The sequence below is a fragment of the Passer domesticus genome, chromosome 17 (assembly GCF_036417665.1).
Source record: "Passer domesticus isolate bPasDom1 chromosome 17, bPasDom1.hap1, whole genome shotgun sequence".
Classification (NCBI taxonomy): domain Eukaryota; kingdom Metazoa; phylum Chordata; class Aves; order Passeriformes; family Passeridae; genus Passer; species Passer domesticus.
The window spans coordinates 1,235,547-1,252,734 of record NC_087490.1 but is presented as its reverse complement, the minus strand read 5'-3'; the positions used below and the strand labels follow the sequence as shown (position 1 = coordinate 1,252,734).

The 17,188-nt window shown below is 52.0% G+C and overlaps 1 protein-coding gene across 6 annotated transcripts in view; it reads left to right on the top strand.

Annotated features, from left to right (window-relative positions):
• The window catches only part of OSBP2 (oxysterol binding protein 2), a 94,938-nt gene that overhangs the window by 31,279 nt on the left and 46,471 nt on the right, over positions 1–17,188 (top strand). Inside the window, exon 1 of one of the 6 annotated variants that reach the window (XM_064393118.1) lies at positions 12,827–13,065. The exons of 4 other annotated variants lie outside the window; for them this stretch is intronic. In XM_064393118.1, coding sequence (XP_064249188.1) covers positions 12,987–13,065 — 79 coding nt within the window. In that variant the 5' untranslated portion in view covers positions 12,827–12,986. Of the gene's footprint in view, positions 1–12,826; positions 13,066–17,188 lie in introns of those variants that run through there. One more of the 6 variants, XM_064393119.1, reaches the window with a different exon arrangement.

Genomic DNA, 17,188 nt, shown 5'->3' with positions numbered 1-17,188 from the left:
TTTATGGCAGCATTAAAAACTAGCCATATTTAATTATTTCTCAGCTTTCCCATTAATCACTCCACTGATAATGTCACTTGTGTTGCTCTACTCATTTTGGCTGTTTTTTGTCCTTTTTCCAAGGCAGGGGTTTGTTTTCAAAAGCCATGTTGAGTTGGGCCTGTGACACTGCAAAGCATCTGGCACTTTCCCTGTCCCATTCCATGAATTATCCCCTTGTTGCTCCCCCTGGCCTCACAGAAGCTCCTGGCCAGGTGGCCTTGGCTTGTGGCTCTGCTGGGGTTGTGGCAGGACGGGACAATTCCTGTCATTGTTGTCCCAGCTCATGTCTGCCTGTAACAATCCAGCTATTCCCAGCTCTTTTGACAGCAGCATTCCCTTTTCCCCTCCTCCCTGTGAGTTTCCCCATCACTGTGAGCTGTTTCCCTGTGCTGGAGGGCTCATGCCTGGAGGCACTGGCTGCCAGCACTGTCACCTTGCTCTTCTAATTGTCTTTTTATCCTTGGAGTCTGGATTTTCCCAGGACAGCCAGCTGTTGTTAACTATGCCAGGAGCTGCTGCCATGGGAAATAGAACTGACAGTGCTGCTGATGGACCTGTTTGCTTGGATTTCCCATTCTAGTGATTCCTGACTCCTCTCAGTGCCTTCTGCTCTCACTTGTGTTCCCTCCTGCAGCTGGCAGGATGCTCTGGCTCCCCAGTCTCCTGATGGATTGGGGTGGGTTGGTCCATCTCAGCCACCCCCAGTGGGCTGCAGCTCCTCCTGCCACAGCCACAGGGATGCTGGAGGTCAGGAAGGGTTTGCAGAGGGATCTGGACAGGCTGGATCCATGGAAACCTGTGCCAGGGAGAGGGACTTTGGACAAAGGTCTGGAGTGACAGGTTAGGTGGGATCCTGGGAAGAAATTGTTCCCTGTAAGTGTGCTGAGGCCCTGGCACAGGTGCCCAGAGCAGCTGTGGCTGCCCCTGGATCCCTGGCAGTGCCCAAGGCCAGGCTGGACACTGGGGCTTGGAGCAGCCTGGGACAGTGGGAGGTGTCCCTGCCCATGGCAGGGGTGGCACTGGATGGGCTCTAAGGTTCCTTTCCACCCTAAACCAGTGTAGGGTTTTCTTATCTACACAGCCTCCAACTGCTCCCTTCTCCTGGCTGCTGCCTGGTGGTGCAAACATGAGGAGGATGGGAGGAATCTTTGGATTTTTCTGTTTCACAAGCCAGGAACCACTTCCCTCCCCTCCCTCCCCCGCCTTGTTATTTTTCTAATCTGTTTTTAATTCCCTTGCTGCTGTTTTCCACTCCACTTGCATGTGGGGATGGAGTGACCCCAGGACTGAGCTCCCCTCCTCGCTGTGGTGCTGCTTTCCCTGATCCCAGGTACCACAGCACATTTGCTGCTGTTGTTTTGCAGATGTAATCTGTGATAATCATTGCCAGCCAAGGAACCCAGAAAGCAGTACTTACATAACAGCAGGAATTAAACATTCCAGCAGGGGCTCAGAGCAGCCAGCAGTATTTAGGCCATTCCTGCTGCTCCTGCCTCATACTCCGGGGTGGGTGCAGGAGCTGTGGCTGCTCCTCAGCTCTGGTGGTGTCCGTGGTCCAGTGGAAGCTGTCCCTGCCCATGCCTGGGCTTGGAAAAAGATGAGCTTTAAGGTCCTTTCCAACCTAAATTATTTAATGATTCTATGACAGGACACAGGGAATCGCTTCCCACTGCCAGAGGGCAGGGATGGATGGGATATTGGGAATTAGGAATTGTTCCCTGGGAGGGTGGGCAGGCCCTGGCACAGGGTGCCCAGAGCAGCTGTGGCTGCCCCTGGATCCCTGGCAGTGCCCAAGGCCAGGCTGGACAGGGCTTGGAGCAGCCTGGGACAGTGGGAGGTGTCCCTGCCATGGCAGGGGTGGCACTGGATGAGCTTTGAGTCCCCTTCCCACCCAAAGTATTCTGGGATTCTGAAATTGAGAGGTGGGATGGGAATTGGTGTCACAGCTCATGCTGCTCCAGTGCTGCTCTTCCCCCTGCCCAGGGGCAGAGGCACATCCCCCCTGCCTCCCTGCCCTGTGCCACTGCCCAGGGAATGCTGGTGCTCCCTCCCCTGGGCAGTCACCCTGTCCTTCCATGCTCTTGGCAGCCTCTTGGAATGTTCTAGGGCTCCTGAAATCCCTCAGCAGGGCTGGCATTCAGCTGTGTGTGGCCAGCCAGGCCCTGGGGCAGTTTCTCAGTGGAGTTTTTTGGGCTCCCCTGTTTTCAGCATTCCAGGTGAAGCTGCAGCAGTAACCCCCTGGAAATAAAGAGAGGAACGTGACAGAGCAGAGGAGTGCTGGGGGGAGGCTCTGGGAAGGGCTGGCACAGCAGAGCAGAGCAGGGGTGGGCAGGAGGCTCTGTGCCCACGCCAGAGCTGGGAAAACGCTCCTGCTGGAGGAGGGGGTGGGATGTGCAGCACGATGATTCTGGGGGAGGTTTAGATTGGATAGTGGGGAAAATTCCTTCAGGAGAAGGGTGCTCAGGCTTTGGAACAGGCTGCCCAGATTGTGGAGTCCCCATTCCTGGGGGGATTTAACAGCTGTAGGGTTGTGGCACTTGGGCACATGGGTGGCCTTGGCAGTGCTGGACTCGAGGATCTCAGAGGGCTTTTCCAGGCTGAGTGATTCCATGATTCTCTGAGCTCTGCTGGCACACCAGGCCCCTTCTTTCCTCACCAGGGTGTCCTGGGACAGCTGTGGTGAAAGAAAGGCCCTATTTTGGCTGAGCTGATGCAGAAGGAGTTTGGTACAGGAACACTGGGAGGAGAAATCCTTCTGGGTCCTTGCTCAGTCCTGCCCGTGGGAGCTGGGAGGGTGGGCAAAACACAGGGGCTGAAGTGTCCTGGTGTACACAGAGGACTCAGTTCACTCCTTAGCAAGTTGGAGAGCAGATTCTTCTCCAGCAAAAATGGGAGGGAGAGGAATAAATTCCTATGGTGAGGATTATTCTACTCCTGGAGTTGATAAATAGCAGGGAAAAACTGGTTATAATTGATAAAGTGATAAATACCAGGACAGAGTGGTCTCTGCTGTGCCATGTTTGTAGGTACCACAGATCCATTCTTATTTCCAAAAATGCTGTGGGTTGTGTTACTGAATTGTGTTTCTCCCATGCCCATCTCCTGTGCTTCTTTAAATCTGTTTTTTCCCCTCATTTCATTATTTATGGCCCTTTCCCCCTGTGCCATGGGCAAACACTGTGAGTTGTGGCCTGAGTGAGGGGATTTCCATCATTCCATGTCTTCCAGCTGTTCGTAAGTCAGTGTTTCCTTTCTCTCATTTTCAGTGCCTTTTTTTTGGTTGCTTCCACATGATCTCCTCCCGTCCACACATCTTTTTGAGGAAAGAATTTCCCAAGGTCACTTGGCGAGGCTGCAAAGCCCAAACCAGTGACCCCTGGGCAGCTGTGCCCACATCTCACCTGAACTCAGGGCTAATTATTTCCCTTGGGGAATTGCAGGTGGTGCTTTGTGACTTCCAGCCAAAGGGGTTGGAACAGCCTTTGCAGGATCACAGAATCATGGAATGGTTTGGGTTGAAGGGACCTTAAAGCTCACCTTGTCCCATCCCCTACATGGGCAGGGACACCTTTATCCCAAGAGGGCAGAGCTTGCCCATTCCCAGCAAGGAGGGACCATCTGCACTGAGTTCATCCCTCAAGTGAAAAGTTCCGAAAATGACAAACCCAGTCAATGTTAGCAAGTGCAGCAGGGAAGGAACAACAAGGACCATCCTTCCCACTTCTGCACCCACGCAGGAAGGGGGATTTTTAAGATCCCAGGGAATACACAGTGCTTGCTTGGCAAGGAACCAGGAGAGATTCACCCTTGGTGACAGGGTTTTGGTGTTTGAGCAAGAAAACACTTCTATATACTACAAACTTGTTATTTTTCACAACAGGCAAAAAAATGTGGTTTCCCTAAGTACCAGTGACACACCAGGTTTAGCTTGGGAAGACTTTCAAAAATATTTGTGCTAAAAATAATATCAAAACTTTCAAGCACTTCTTGTGCTGTCTAAAATGGGAGCATGCATTGTATTTATATGCTGGAAAACCCTGTTCCAAACTAAGATTCATGAGTTTCTGGAAAAATGACACGTGAAAAGGGACTGGACACACAGATAAAGCAAAACTTTATCCCCTGGGAGAACCAAAGGATGACAGTACCTGAAGGTGACCTGCAAGAAAGATGGAGAGGGGCTTGGGACAAGGGATGGAGGGACAGGACACAGGGAATGGCTTCCACTGCCAGAGGGAAGGGATGGACGGGATATTGGGAATTAGGAATTGTTCCCTGGGAGGGTGGGCAGGCCCTGGCACAGGGTGCCCAGAGCAGCTGTGGCTGCCCCTGGATCCCTGGCAGTGCCCAAGGCCAGGCTGGGCAGGGCTTGGAGCAGCCTGGGACAGTGGAAGGTGTCCCTGCCATGGACAGTTCCAGCACAGGTGTGTGGTGTCCTCATGGAGATGGGACTGCAGGAAGGGGACAAAGCCAGGTCCTTGCTCACCCTGGCTCTTGAGCTCTCTCTCAGTGCTGGGAGCAGACCCTGGTGACTGATTTTTAAGGCAAATTTCACCTGTAAGTAGTTTTTAATGCCACCTTTAGCAGCACAACAGGGATTTTCATACAATTGGGAGCAGCAAGGGGAGATCCCCAGCTCAGGGAATCAGTTCAGTATCTCACTGTTGCTGTCACTCACTCAGAATTCCCACGGGTTTTTACTTTACCTGGCACCGAAAAAGGCTGTTGGAGGTAAATCAAGTTTGAACTCTGGAAACAATAACAGTCCTTGCTAATTAGAAATGAGTCACTGAGTGAAAACTGATCCTTCAGTGGGTCTGAAAGCATCTCTGGAGGGTTGGGCTGGGGCAGACGGGGAGGTGGCAGGGCTGTTGGGCACTGAGGAGTGAGGGACTGGCCAGAAACCTTGTGGTGTTTGTGTCTAATGAAGCCCAACAGCTCCTGCTCCTGGCCACAGAAGGGAAATGGGATTTGGATTGGTGGTGGGATACAACAGCTCTGTGCAACCCTGGCAGGGCACAGGGAGTCCCTCAGGGTTCTCCCTGCACATGGGGGAATTTGGGTTGGTGTTCATTTGTTACTCAGGTAGCAGGGAATCGCTGGGACTCACAGCTTGAGGGAACACCTGCAGAGCCATGTGTGCCTTCCATCCCCTTGGGATTTCTGACATCCCCCTGGACAAGGTTCTTGGGATGTCTGAGCATACTGCAGTCACAGAACCCCAGAATTGTGGAGGTTGGGAAACCCCTCAAAGAACACCCAAATCTCTCTATTCCCCAGCCCTGCCAAAGCCACCACTGACCCCTGTCCCCAAGTGCCACATCCACATGGCTGTTAAATCCCTCCAGGGATGGGGATCCACCACTATCCTGGGCAGCCGTGCCAGTGCCTGACCACTCTTTCCATGGAGAATTTATCCCAAAATCCCTGTGAGCCTCCCCTGGCCCAGCCTGAGGCCGTTCCCTCTCCTCCTGTCCCTGTTCCCTGGAGCACAGCCCGACCCCCCGGCTGTCCCCTCCTGTCAGGAGTTGTGCAGAGCCACAAGGTCCCCCCTGAGCCTCCTTTTCTCCAGGCTAAGCCCCTTTCCAGCTCCCTGAGGCTCTGCTGGGGCTCCAGCCCCTTCCCAGCTCCGTTCCCTTTGCTGGCCACGCTCCAGCCCCTGCAGGTCTCTCCTGCCAGGAGGGTCCCAGAGCTGCCCCAGCACTGGAGGTGCCCCAGCAGTGCCAGCTCAGGGGACGGGCACTGCCCTGCTCCTGCTGCCACCCCAGGGCTGCCACAGCCCAGGTGTCCTTGGCCTCTTGGCCACCTGGACACACCTGGGCACACCTGGGCTCGTGTCCAGCCGCTGTCACCGGCACCCCCAGGGTTTTCCCTGCCGGGCACTTCCCAGCCCTGCTGTTTGCTCCCTGCTCCCATCGCAGGCGATGCAGCAGGAGCAGGTTGCCCTCTCCTGGCTCGCTGCTTCCATGCATTCCTGGCTGCCTCTGGAGCTCCGTGTGCTTCCAGGTTTCCCAGCTCTTGCATAAGCCCTGTCCCTGCAGCGAGCCCGGTTTGGAGGCACCGAGGTGATTTGCAGCTGGCCTTTAATGGATGTCTGGGAAGAGAGGGATTTGCCAGCCAGACCTTGCTTGGACACTCCAGTGGGGCAGGAGAGTGGCTTTTCCCTGGGGAAGAGCTGCTCCTCCTGTCCTGGCATTCCAGCCCCTTTCTCAGCCCCAGGCAGAGCCCCCAGGCTGCTCACAGCACGTGGGGACCCCCAAACTCGCCCTGCCCCGACATTGCGGACTGGAAGTGGCACAGCTGGCTGGGCTGTGCTGGCACCTGGTGCTGCCTGTGCTCCTGCAGCGCCTTGGCTCCTCCTGGTGCTGGAATCTGATCCAACAGAGGCTCCTCTGGGGCATTTCCCCAGGTCCACCTGGGAAATTTAGAATTCTTGTGGAGCTTTAAGCTAAAATTGTCACTCTAGGTAGTGAAGATCAACTTGAGGATACAATGCCACTTTTATTCTGCTCAGCTTTTTATTTTATTTGAGGAAAATTCTTCTGAGGAAAATCTCTCTTGCTTCCTCCATTGGCTCCATTGGTGAGGGGTGGGATGGAGTCCATGGGATGCTGCTTCTGCTGGGAAGTCTGCTGAGGGTCTTGGCCCTGATGGGCTGAGGATATTTGGTGCTCTGGGTGGGCTCAGCAGCCTCTCCTGCAGGAGCCCTGTCCTGGGACAAGTGTGAGCAGGGATCCAGCCCCAGCTCTCCCAGGAGGTGGAACACAAACCTGGAGTGGAGGGCAGAGCCACTTCTGCAAGGATGGATGCAGCAGCAGAGCTGCCTTTTCCCATGGAAAATGACTTCTTGTGGTGCTGTAATAACATCATGTTGGCAGGGATGCTGCTCCTGGAGATGGATAACCAGGGAGTTTTGACCTCAGTTATTAGATTTGTAGCTTCAACTAAAAATTTAGCTCTAAGGAGTGTTTCCAATTTAAAATGAGTCTCCTCAGGGAGCAGCTCTCCCTCTGGCAGTAACTCATTCACGAGGAGCTCAAATATTCATTTATAGTTAAAGCTGGGCAAGGGAAGGGAAAACAAAGAGGGCTGAAAGCATGACAAGATGATAAACACCCAATTTGGGATTTTCCCTGAAATGTGCTGGCAGGAGCTTAAACTGCTGCTAGATCCTCACTGAGGGTGTGGTGGGTGTTGGATTTAGGAGCACAGTGGTGACAGGGCACACCGGGTTATCCCTCAGCTCCTGACAGGATGGAGGGAGGGCTCCTGTGGTGTAAGTGCTGATGCTGACTTGGGAGAGGATGGAGGGATACAAAAGCTGTTAATCCTTTTTAAACAGGGTCCTGGGTGCTGCAGGTGGAGGTTTTCCAGCTGTGGAGGTTGGTTTATGAGGAGGAAGTTCAGGCTGCACATCAGGAAGATTCACTTCTTGGAAAGCATTGTTAAACCCTGGCAGGAGCTGCCCAGGGAGGTCTGGAGTCCCCGTCCAGAGGTGTCCAAAGAGTGACTGGAGGTGGCACTCAGAGCTCGGGCTGGGGACAAGGTGGGGATGGTGCTCAGCTGGGACTCCATGGCCTGGGAGGGCTTTTCCAGCCTCAGGGATCCTAGGGTTGTGTGGTGGTGAGGAGGCTGGTGCTGCCAGGTCTGCAGCTGGGACCTGCAGCCAGCCCCTGAGCACAGGCAGCCTCACTGCTCCCTGTTCCCAGAAATGGTGCAGGCTGTGCTTGTTCCTGGCAGGATTCCCTGCAGGAGGAGTACAGCTCGTTCCCGTGGAGAGCCACATGGAGCAGGCAGTGCTGCCATCCCAGGGCCCTCACTCACCTGGGTGCTGCGTGTGGAGCGTTGGAAAGGGCTGAATGTAATTCCTGCAGCCTGCAGGGAGTGATGGACTCTGTGGATTTCTGTCCCTGCTTTGTGACTGGCTCTGAAATCCCCAGCTAGGCCACCTCTCCTTCAAGGCAGCTCAAGTGGCCCTTCCCTTCCCTTCCCTTCCCTTCCCTTCCCTTCCCTTCCCTTCCCTTCCCTTCCCTTCCCTTCCCTTCCCTTCCCTTCCCTTCCCTTCCCTTCCCTTCCCTTCCCTTCCCTTCCCTTCCCTTCCCTTCCCTTCCCTTCCCTTCCCTTCCCTTCCCTTCCCTTCCCTTCCCTTCCCTTCCCTTCCCTTCCCTTCCCTTCCCTTCCCTTCCCTTCCCTTCCCTTCCCTTCCCGTGCAGAAGCAATGTGCTGGAGGGTGAGTGTCTGGCTTTAAACAAGGAAATGAGTAAAAAACCCCTCAAATTCCCTCCAGGTTCTGCCTCTGCTCTGCAGCCCCTGGCTGCAGGATGGAGCTCCTGGATGAACCAGGTTCCTCCAGCAGTCTGGGAGCAGAACTGCTGGAGAGTGATGGAAAACTGATTTGTGAGCTCCTCCAACTGCCTGTTTACACTAATACAGGGATATTTTGGTTATTCCACTGATTTCCTTTTCGAGGGTGGATTGTGTAACTGAAGAATCCAAGATTTCCATAGCACACAAACCCACCATGGGATTCAGTGTCACCAAGGTGGGGGAGTTTCTTGCATTTTTGGGAGGAATGAAATAAATGGAGTCAGGAGCAAACTGTTTAAAAAAGGCCAGTTGTTGGGCAAAGCTGTTGAAGAGCCTTTGGGGAGCTGTTCCTCTGGAGAGAGCCTTTGTGGCTTACCATGGAGCACGCTGGATTCTGGGCATCCCTGGGTTGAGATTTGCAGCCTGCAGATGGGGTTTGAACTGCTCAGGACCTGCAGTGGTGTTTCCTGGTGATATCCAGGGGTTGGAGCTCTTCTCAGTCAGGAAGGAAAATCCCCCCAGTATAACTGGTAAGTTTTTTTCCTTTACTTTTTACTGTATAAATAATTTTGTCTTTGAGTCACACAGGGCAAGAGAGAAGATCCAGTGTTATCTCCTTGCCCAGAGAAGGTTTAAAGTGCTGAATGTGTCTCCTTTTGGAAGTCCTGAAAGTTTTCTGACAGTGTAGGCACAGGGAGATTGGCTTTTCCTGGGAGGGAGGAGAGGACCAGGAAGGGTTAGAGAAGAGGCCCTGGCACAGGGTGCCCAGAGCAGCTGTGGCTGCCCCTGGATCCCTGGCAGTGCCCAAGGCCAGGCTGGACACTGGGGCTGGAGCAGCCTGGGACAGTGGAAGGTGTCCCTGGCCATGGCAGGGGTGGGAATGGATGGGCTTTAAGGTCTCTTCCCACCCAAACCATTATTCTGTGATATTTCAGACACGTTCACTTCACTCCTGTGTGTGTGAATGTATGTGGGGTGGTTTTGGGCATCATACTGTAAACAGAGAGCAGGAATTTGGGGAGTTGAGGGACACCCACCCCTCTAGAAAACACTGAAAAGAATCAAATGCTATTAAAAGCCCCCAAAGCAGCAGAGGATGAAGATGTGTTGAGTGTTTTCCAATACAATGAAGGTTTTTGCAGAGGGAAGTGGCCACTTCTCCTCTCTGTCTGCAGGGGGCAGAGACAATCCCTGCAGTTGGAGCAGGGAAATAATTTGAGGGTTGGGAATAACTCTGTTTAAAATCCACAACAATCCCAAAGCAGGAGCACCTGGAATCAGCACAGCTGTTTTATTTTGGAATATTTGGGCATTTCTGGAAAGAGTGTTTCAAGGCAGTACTGGAAAGAGGATTTCAAGACAATATTAGATTATATACAGTAAATGACTATATTTAATATCTCATAATTAGGGTATTGTAAGGTATCTCAGTGCAGGCACACGTCCCCAGAATTTTTTTTAGCTGGTTTTATCATATCACCATAAGATTTGAAACAAGAACTTGAAATTGGGCAAGGAATGTCTGTGTCATCCTTGACATGCAGCTCTGCCCTGATGTGCTCCAGAAGAGACCCCCAAAAGGGGCTGGTTTTGGGCTTTTTCCACTGGAAACTTGTAAAAGGTGAAATTTCCCAAGTCTCTGTTTTTTCTGAGCCCTTTTTCCATGTGCTGGGACAGCGCAGCTGCTGGGAGTGAGGTGAGGAGAGGGAGGAGGAGGAGGAAGAGAAGGAGGAGGAGGCACTGCCAGCCCTGAGCACGGGGAATGAGAGCTGCGGAGAGGGGAAGGGAAGGGAAGAAATGAGGATATGGAGCCTGCGGAGAGCATCCCGGGGGAAGGCTGGCCCGGGCTCCGAGCCGTGCGGGGCTGCTCCCAGAGCCCCCAGCCCTGTCCCTGCGTCCCCTCCCGAGCGCTGGATGAGGAAGAGGTGCTGTGGCAAACGCAGTATGTAATCCCATAGCCAGCCTGGGGGAGGCAGGGGGCTGAGCTGTCTGGGTGTGGGGCCGGGCTCCTTGGGGTGGGCAGTGGGTTTGGAAGTGTTTGGGAGAGCCCCTGGAGTTGGTCAGACACTTGAATTGGTTATAAAAGGATGAAGTGATGGGTTCCCATATGTGGGGGGTCCCTAGAGGGTTCCTGTGTGGGACAGCCCCTCATCCCACCCTGCCCCGAGTCAGGCTGGAGCAGCCCACGGGGCTGGAACAAGATGGGGTTTAAGGTTCCTTCCCAGCCAACCCATTCCATGATTCTGCCCAGTGCAGGGAACCTCTGAAGCAGGGAGAAGTTATTGTAACTGCTCCAAATAAAGCATTTCCAATCGATTTTAGTGGAGGAGCTGGAGTTCGAGGTGGTTTGGTCCCACTAATCCTGGCAGGGCTTTGTCATAATCACCTGATGTTTTTATCTGTGGGTTTGGGAGGTGGATGTGGCAGAGCTGTAAAGATACTAGAAAATTAGGGATTATGGAGGCTTTCAAGATTAACTGGATAATGATAAAGGAGATGTCAGGCTGAAGAGTGCAACTGGGAGTGTTGTTGGGAACGCTCAGGAATGGGAAAAGAGAATTCCTGAAGTTCTCCAGTTTGTTTTGGAACTTCATCGAACTTGGAAAAGAAGTCAGACTAAACCCAAACTGCAGCCATCCTCTGACCTACCCACCTCGTCTTCTTCCAGGCAAAATATTTGGAAGGTAGAAGCTGCATTTTTAAATGGCTTTTTACATTTGATTCAGTTTCTGGAAGATGAATGGTCTGGTGTTGCTGGGATTTCCATGGTCTGGGAGTGTGTTGTGGGATGCTGTGTGTGCCATGAGGAGATGGATGGTCTCCTCCTGGATCCCCTCATTTTCACTGTGTTTATCTCAGCCTTTCCCTGGCCCCTCATCAGCCCTGGGTGCTCCACACCCTCACTCCTCTTCCCACCTGAGTCACCTCCTGAGTTTCAGTTGCTCAGCAAGAAGTAACCTCACAATTCCAGCATTTCCCTTGGAAAGAAATTAGAAAGCTCATCCTGACACAGGGCAGGGAGCCTTTCCCAGGCACCTTCTGCTGTTCCTGGAACCTTGGTAACTCTTGATTTGCACCAGAACGAGCTAAATCCAGGGATAAACCTGCAATGTGTTGATTAACAGGGAACTTGAGGACTGATTTCCAAATGATCAGATGAGTGACTGGGGGTGTGACTTAAATATTGGCAGGAGGAGGCTGGGGGCAGCTGGCAGAAAAGATGCAGAGCTGTGTCAGTTTGGGAATGTGATCTTTATGGAAAGGATCTAAGTTTGTTTTTTTTTCCCATTATCCTGCCTTGATTTCCTGCAGCAGGAGTGGAGCTGTGTCTCCTCCATTCCTGCTGATCAGGGGCTGGGAATTAGGACATAATACAGAATATAAACGTGTGTGTGTGTCTGTGTATGTATGGCCCTGTATAGGTATTAACTCTGGTCTCAGTGTCAAAACCCAGATCCTGCCTCCAGCTGGTCCTTGGATCTGATATCAGAGCTGGAAATTCTTGTTTTGAGCTAAATCCCATGAAGACCTTCCTCTCCAATTAAAAATCTCTTGTGGTGGTCATTTTCCCCTTAAGAACTGCTAATTCCACCCAAACCATCAATAAATATGCCAATAATGAAATCTTTGTGTGTATGTGCACTGCCAGCATTAGTTTCCCTGGCTTGACTGCATGTACTAAAGCTTGTGTGATCTGGCTGAATTTCTCCTTTTTCCACCCAGAATTCTTGCACAGTCCCTGCCTCCCTATTTAAATGTGTCCTCAGAAAGTGGTTTCAACTTAAAAGCTGGAATACAAATGTTTCCTTCTTGCTGTAAACTTCCTTGTAATCCAGCTGGAGTGGGAAAAATATTATCAAATGCAAACTATTAATCCCTGTGGGTCCTGGAGATTCCCAATTTCCACTCCGTGCTCTGGGTCCCACTGTACACAGGCAGCAGCTCCTGGCTGCAGCTGCTGGGCTCTGGATTGGGATTTATGCCCCATTTTTCCTCCAGAATTACTCATTCCCTCGAGACTGGGCAAATTAGAGCTGGGAAAATCCAGTGGTTTTGGAATGGAGGGGTGAGAAGATGGATCTCAGGGAGGACAGGGCTGGAGGAGCCCCCGAGGTTTCTTACGGAGCTGTTGGGATGTGAAATGTGGCCGAGCGACTAAAATGGATAATGGACTTTCTGACGAAAAATAAAGGAATTCTGGTCTTTATTTTAAGCCAATGTCCTAAAAATAACCTCCAGCAGCACTTAAAGGGACAGGCTCCCCAATCTCGCTTTCCCTCCCCAAAATGCAGCGTCCCCCTGGCTTGGGGCTGGGTGTGCCGTGCCAGCCGAGCCTGCCCGGCCTGCGGCTGCTGCCGCCGCCCTTCTCTGCCCCGGTTTTTGGCAGGACGAGGCTGTGTTCCGGCGGGGATGGAGTTAAGGGCTGCTCCGTGGTGCATGCTGGTACGAGGCTGGTTTGATGGTGGAGCCGTAGTGCCCTGCTGCCGGCATGTGCTGGGGATGGATGATGGGCAGCGTGGCTCTGGAATAAGGACGTTTCCCAGGCCCGGTCTCTCTCCATCCCTGGGGGTTTTGCTCCATCCCAAAGCTCGCAGCCATGTAGGAGGGAACCTCGGCAGAGCGATCCCGCGGTGGGGATGAAGGGTAGGGGCTGCTGGGAGACAGGATCGCTCCGCTCCTTCTGCAACGCCGGCTGTCTGAATAAATTCCACAAGGGTCAGTTCTGGATGCATCCCTGGGGCTTCCCTGCTCCGCGGGGTGGGCTGCGGGAGGAGGTGTGCGACCCCACGCCGAGGGATATCAGGGATGCACGTGTGGAATCTGCCCTGCAGGCATCGTGTGCTACAGCCCTGCTGGGTTTGGATGGAGATGGACAAAGTGTGGGGCTCCTGCTTTGTCAGGTGTTTAAAAAATCCAGAATCCAGATCGACTCAGTTTTGATAGAAAAAACTCCTTTAAATTTGCTGATAATTTGTTCTTTTTGGGCACCTTTAATTGCACAGGTATTGGGCTGTTTGTTTTGGGTAAATCCGTCCCTGTGTTGGTGTCAGGATGTATTTTTTTAGTTTTAAGCCAAATTCCTTTGAGTTGAGATGGCATGAGAGCATTGCTGTGTGGGTCCTGTGCTGCTCCCTGCCCACGCCATGGTGAGAGGCAGAGATGTTCTGCAGGAGCACTGAGCTGTGATTTAAGGTGTGCACTGAAATGTACTGTCTGTTACTGCCCTCTGTCATTCCAGGTGTTTCCCAGTCGAGCTCAGTGCTGGGTGTGCAGCAGCACTGTGCTTTATGGGATAAAGGATGCTCTGCCCAAATCTGCACTGCTTTGGGACAGAAATCCCCTTTTGGTGTTTTTTCCTGGGTGGGATAAAGCAGAAAGAGGCTGGGGGTGGGTCCTGCCTTTCAGTTCAACTTTTGTGTTGCTTCATGGCAGCACTGGAAGTTCATGGAAGTGTTCCAGGCCAGGTTGGACATTGGGGCTTGGAGCAGCCTGGGATAATGGAAGGTGTCCCTGCCCATGGCAGGGGTGGCACTGGGTGGGCTTTAAGGTCATTCCCAACCCATTCCATGATTCATCATGGAAGGGCTGAGCAAAATCCAGTGTCTCACAGTGAAGGCTGATGGTGAGAAATGAGGACTTGCAGGACATTTTTTGCTTTCCTTGCAGACCAGAGACAGCTGCCCTGTCCTGGGCACTAGCAGCTCCTCACATCCCACGTTTTATTCTATCCCTGCTGTGTTCCAAGGGTCTGCCTGCAGGGACCTGGGAGCACCTGGTGATTCACACCTGGGCCTTGTGGTGGTCAAATCCAAATGTTGCTTCTTTGATGTAGTTTGGGATGATGGCAGGACACAGGGAATGGCTCCCACTGCCAGAGGGCAGGGATGGATGGGATATTGGGAATTAGGAATTGTTCCCTGGCAGGGTGGGCAGGCCCTGGCACAGGGTGCCCAGAGCAGCTGTGGCTGCCCCTGGATCCCTGGCAGTGCTCAAGGCCAGGCTGGACACTGGGGCTGGAGCAGCCTGGGACAGTGGGAGGTGTCCCTGCCATGGCAGGGGTGGCACTGGATGACCTTTGAGTTCCCTTCCCACCCAACCCATCCCATGATCCCATGGTCCTGTGTCACTCTGCTCCCTGCTCTGGTCCTGTGCTGCTCTCAAGCATGACTTCACAATAAATTATTTTATCTAAATGCAATTTCCTTCCCCCAGAAATGGATGAAGAAAGGAAGAATGCAAATAGGTCAAATCAAAATTCAAGCAATTGAGGATTTACAGCTGACTTCAGATGACCAAAAAAAACCCCAAAAAATCTTTTTTATCAAATCCAGATTGTCCCCTTCTCTTTGCTTTCCTTCTCGAGCTGTTTCCCAGCTGGGTGATGTAAGGACATGCGTGTTCCAGGAGTTCTGCACAGAGCTTTACATAACAAGGCTTCAGTGGAGAATAAAATGCCCCAAACCAGAATTATTCTCATCAAAAGCTGAAACCAGCCTTGTGTGAAAATTCAGGGGAAGGTGAGTGGTGAGCACTGGAGAAATGGGGAGTGGGCTTGGGAAGTGCAGGGAAGAATGTGGGGAGAGGTTTCCAAGGGTGTCTGAGGTGAAATGGGGCTATTTCCATGGCTGGCCTGGTCTTTTTCTGCCCCCAAAGCATCTTTCCCCCATTTTATGGTGGTATTTTGGGAAAGCTTTGCAGTGACATGGAAAAATTTTCCCTGTCTGGTGGGGGAACATCCATTTCACACATGTGGAGCAAATTTGACAAACCCAGAGGCTTTGGCCCTGGGACATGACAGGCAAATATTTGTCATGTTTTAACAGCAAACTGAACCCCAAAGCTGGGAAAATGTTGGCTTTTAAAACCAATTTACTGTAAAAACTGATGTGCAAAGTGTGTTGCTCTGGTAAGCACATTCCCCACTGGAAATGCAATATTTTGGATGGGAAAATACATCCCAAGGAGGCTTTGCTTTTCATTTGGAAATCCTCATGCTGTGATTTTTTTTTTCCCCTACCAAAATTTTGTCCTTAAATCCACTTATCTCCTCAAAAGGAGCTGTCTGAAGTATGTTTAAAATGCTGATGACTTTTAATGAGCAGCCCAGGGAAAAGCTGGGCCTGGCTCTGCTCAGCAGGAGATTCATTGGGAACAGAGGAGCTCAGCCTGGAGGCCTTGGGTGGCTTTAGGAGTTCCTTTTGTGCTTGTAAGATAAAACCAATTATTGAATCTTTTTGTTGAATGATTCAATATTCCAGAATGATTGGGTTGGAAGGGTTGTTAAAGTGCCACCCCCTGCCATGGGCAGGGACACCTTCCACTGTCCCAGCGTGCTCCAAGCCCCATCCAGCCTGGCCTGGGCACTGCCAGGGATCCAGGCGATGGCACAAATTGTTCCAGTGCTCTTTTGATCATTCAGAGACAAAGGAAGGTGCAAATGGATTTAAGGAGATGTTTTGTTCTGTGTTTGTGTGTTTAAGGGGCTGATCTGGTTCAGTCAGAGCTGATGGATCTTGGGTTTTGGGTTTGTGGCCAAATTAAAGAGGAAGGACTGAGGTGCTGAAGTTTTTAGAGACAGAGAAATGCAGACATTTCACTTGCTCTGCACAGAAAGGTCTGTGGGTAGCTAACAGATTAAGATAATTAGCTTATCATTAGTTAATTTTGAGGATCTCAAAGCTCTTGCCAGTAGAAGCAGCACTGTTGCTGCTTTCAGAGGGCATTTCCATCAGGAATTTCCCTCTCCAGCTCCATGCTGTGTGTTTGGTGCTGGGTTTCTTACCATGCCCAAATGCAGTCTGTCATTAATTTTGGTGGTGACATGGATGATTATCCTCAAAGGAAGGTGAGATCCTGGGCTGCACCTGGCTCACAGCTTCAGCACACAGAGGGGACCATAAAATAGATGGAAAAATGCATTTCTCTCCCTATGGACATGCAGAGTGTATTTATTTCATGGCCCAGCTAGGAACTATTTAAATGAATGTTTAAATTCTGCTCAGGAATGAGCTGGATTAAATTTCCAGGAGGACCAAGCACGTGTGGCTGCTGAAGTCTTGGTGATGGACAGGCTGTATCCTGCTCCCAAAGCAGACGTCCTTTATCCAGATTTATTTAGAAGTTTCTTGGGGTGGGGAGCTCTTTCCTGAGAGTTTTGGCATGAGGAGGTGCTGAATCCATCAGCTGCATCTTGGTTCTTCTGCTCCTGGGTTAAGAGTCTGGAATCTGGGCTGGGGCTGTGCCTGGCTGGAGCTGCTGGGGAACTGGAGGTGTTTTATTGCAGCTTTAGCAGTTGTGGCTGCTGATTTATTTGTGAAAAGCACTTAAAATCTGTAGTCAGGGCTGGTGGATTCACCTGGTTTAAAATAAAGCCTGGATTCTCCAGGGCTGTCATGGGTCACTCAGGGTGCATTGGCATGGGGCCCTGCCTGGTGTCCTTTGCTGTGCATGGTTTTTCCAGGTGAAATAACAATGTGGGAATGTCCATGGAGATGTTTCATGTTGTGGAATCCTTCCATTTCAAGAAGTGGGAGCTCAGGGAGCTTGGTTGAGCTGGGATGTCCAGGTCAGAAGGGAAAGGAAACTCTCCCCTGTGACTGCCCTTGACCCCAGGGCTGGGGGAGGTGGAGGTGTCTCTGTGCACTGGGCTGTGCCAGGGGGGATTCAGGCTGGAGATCAGGGAAAGGTTCTTCCCCCAGAGGGTGCTGGCACTGCCCAGGCTCCCCAGGGAATGGGCACGGCCCCGAGGCTGCCAGAGCTCCAGGAGCCTTTGGACAGCGCTGCCAGGGATGGACAGGGCGGGGTTGTTGGGGGTCTGGGCAGGGACAGGGACTGGCCT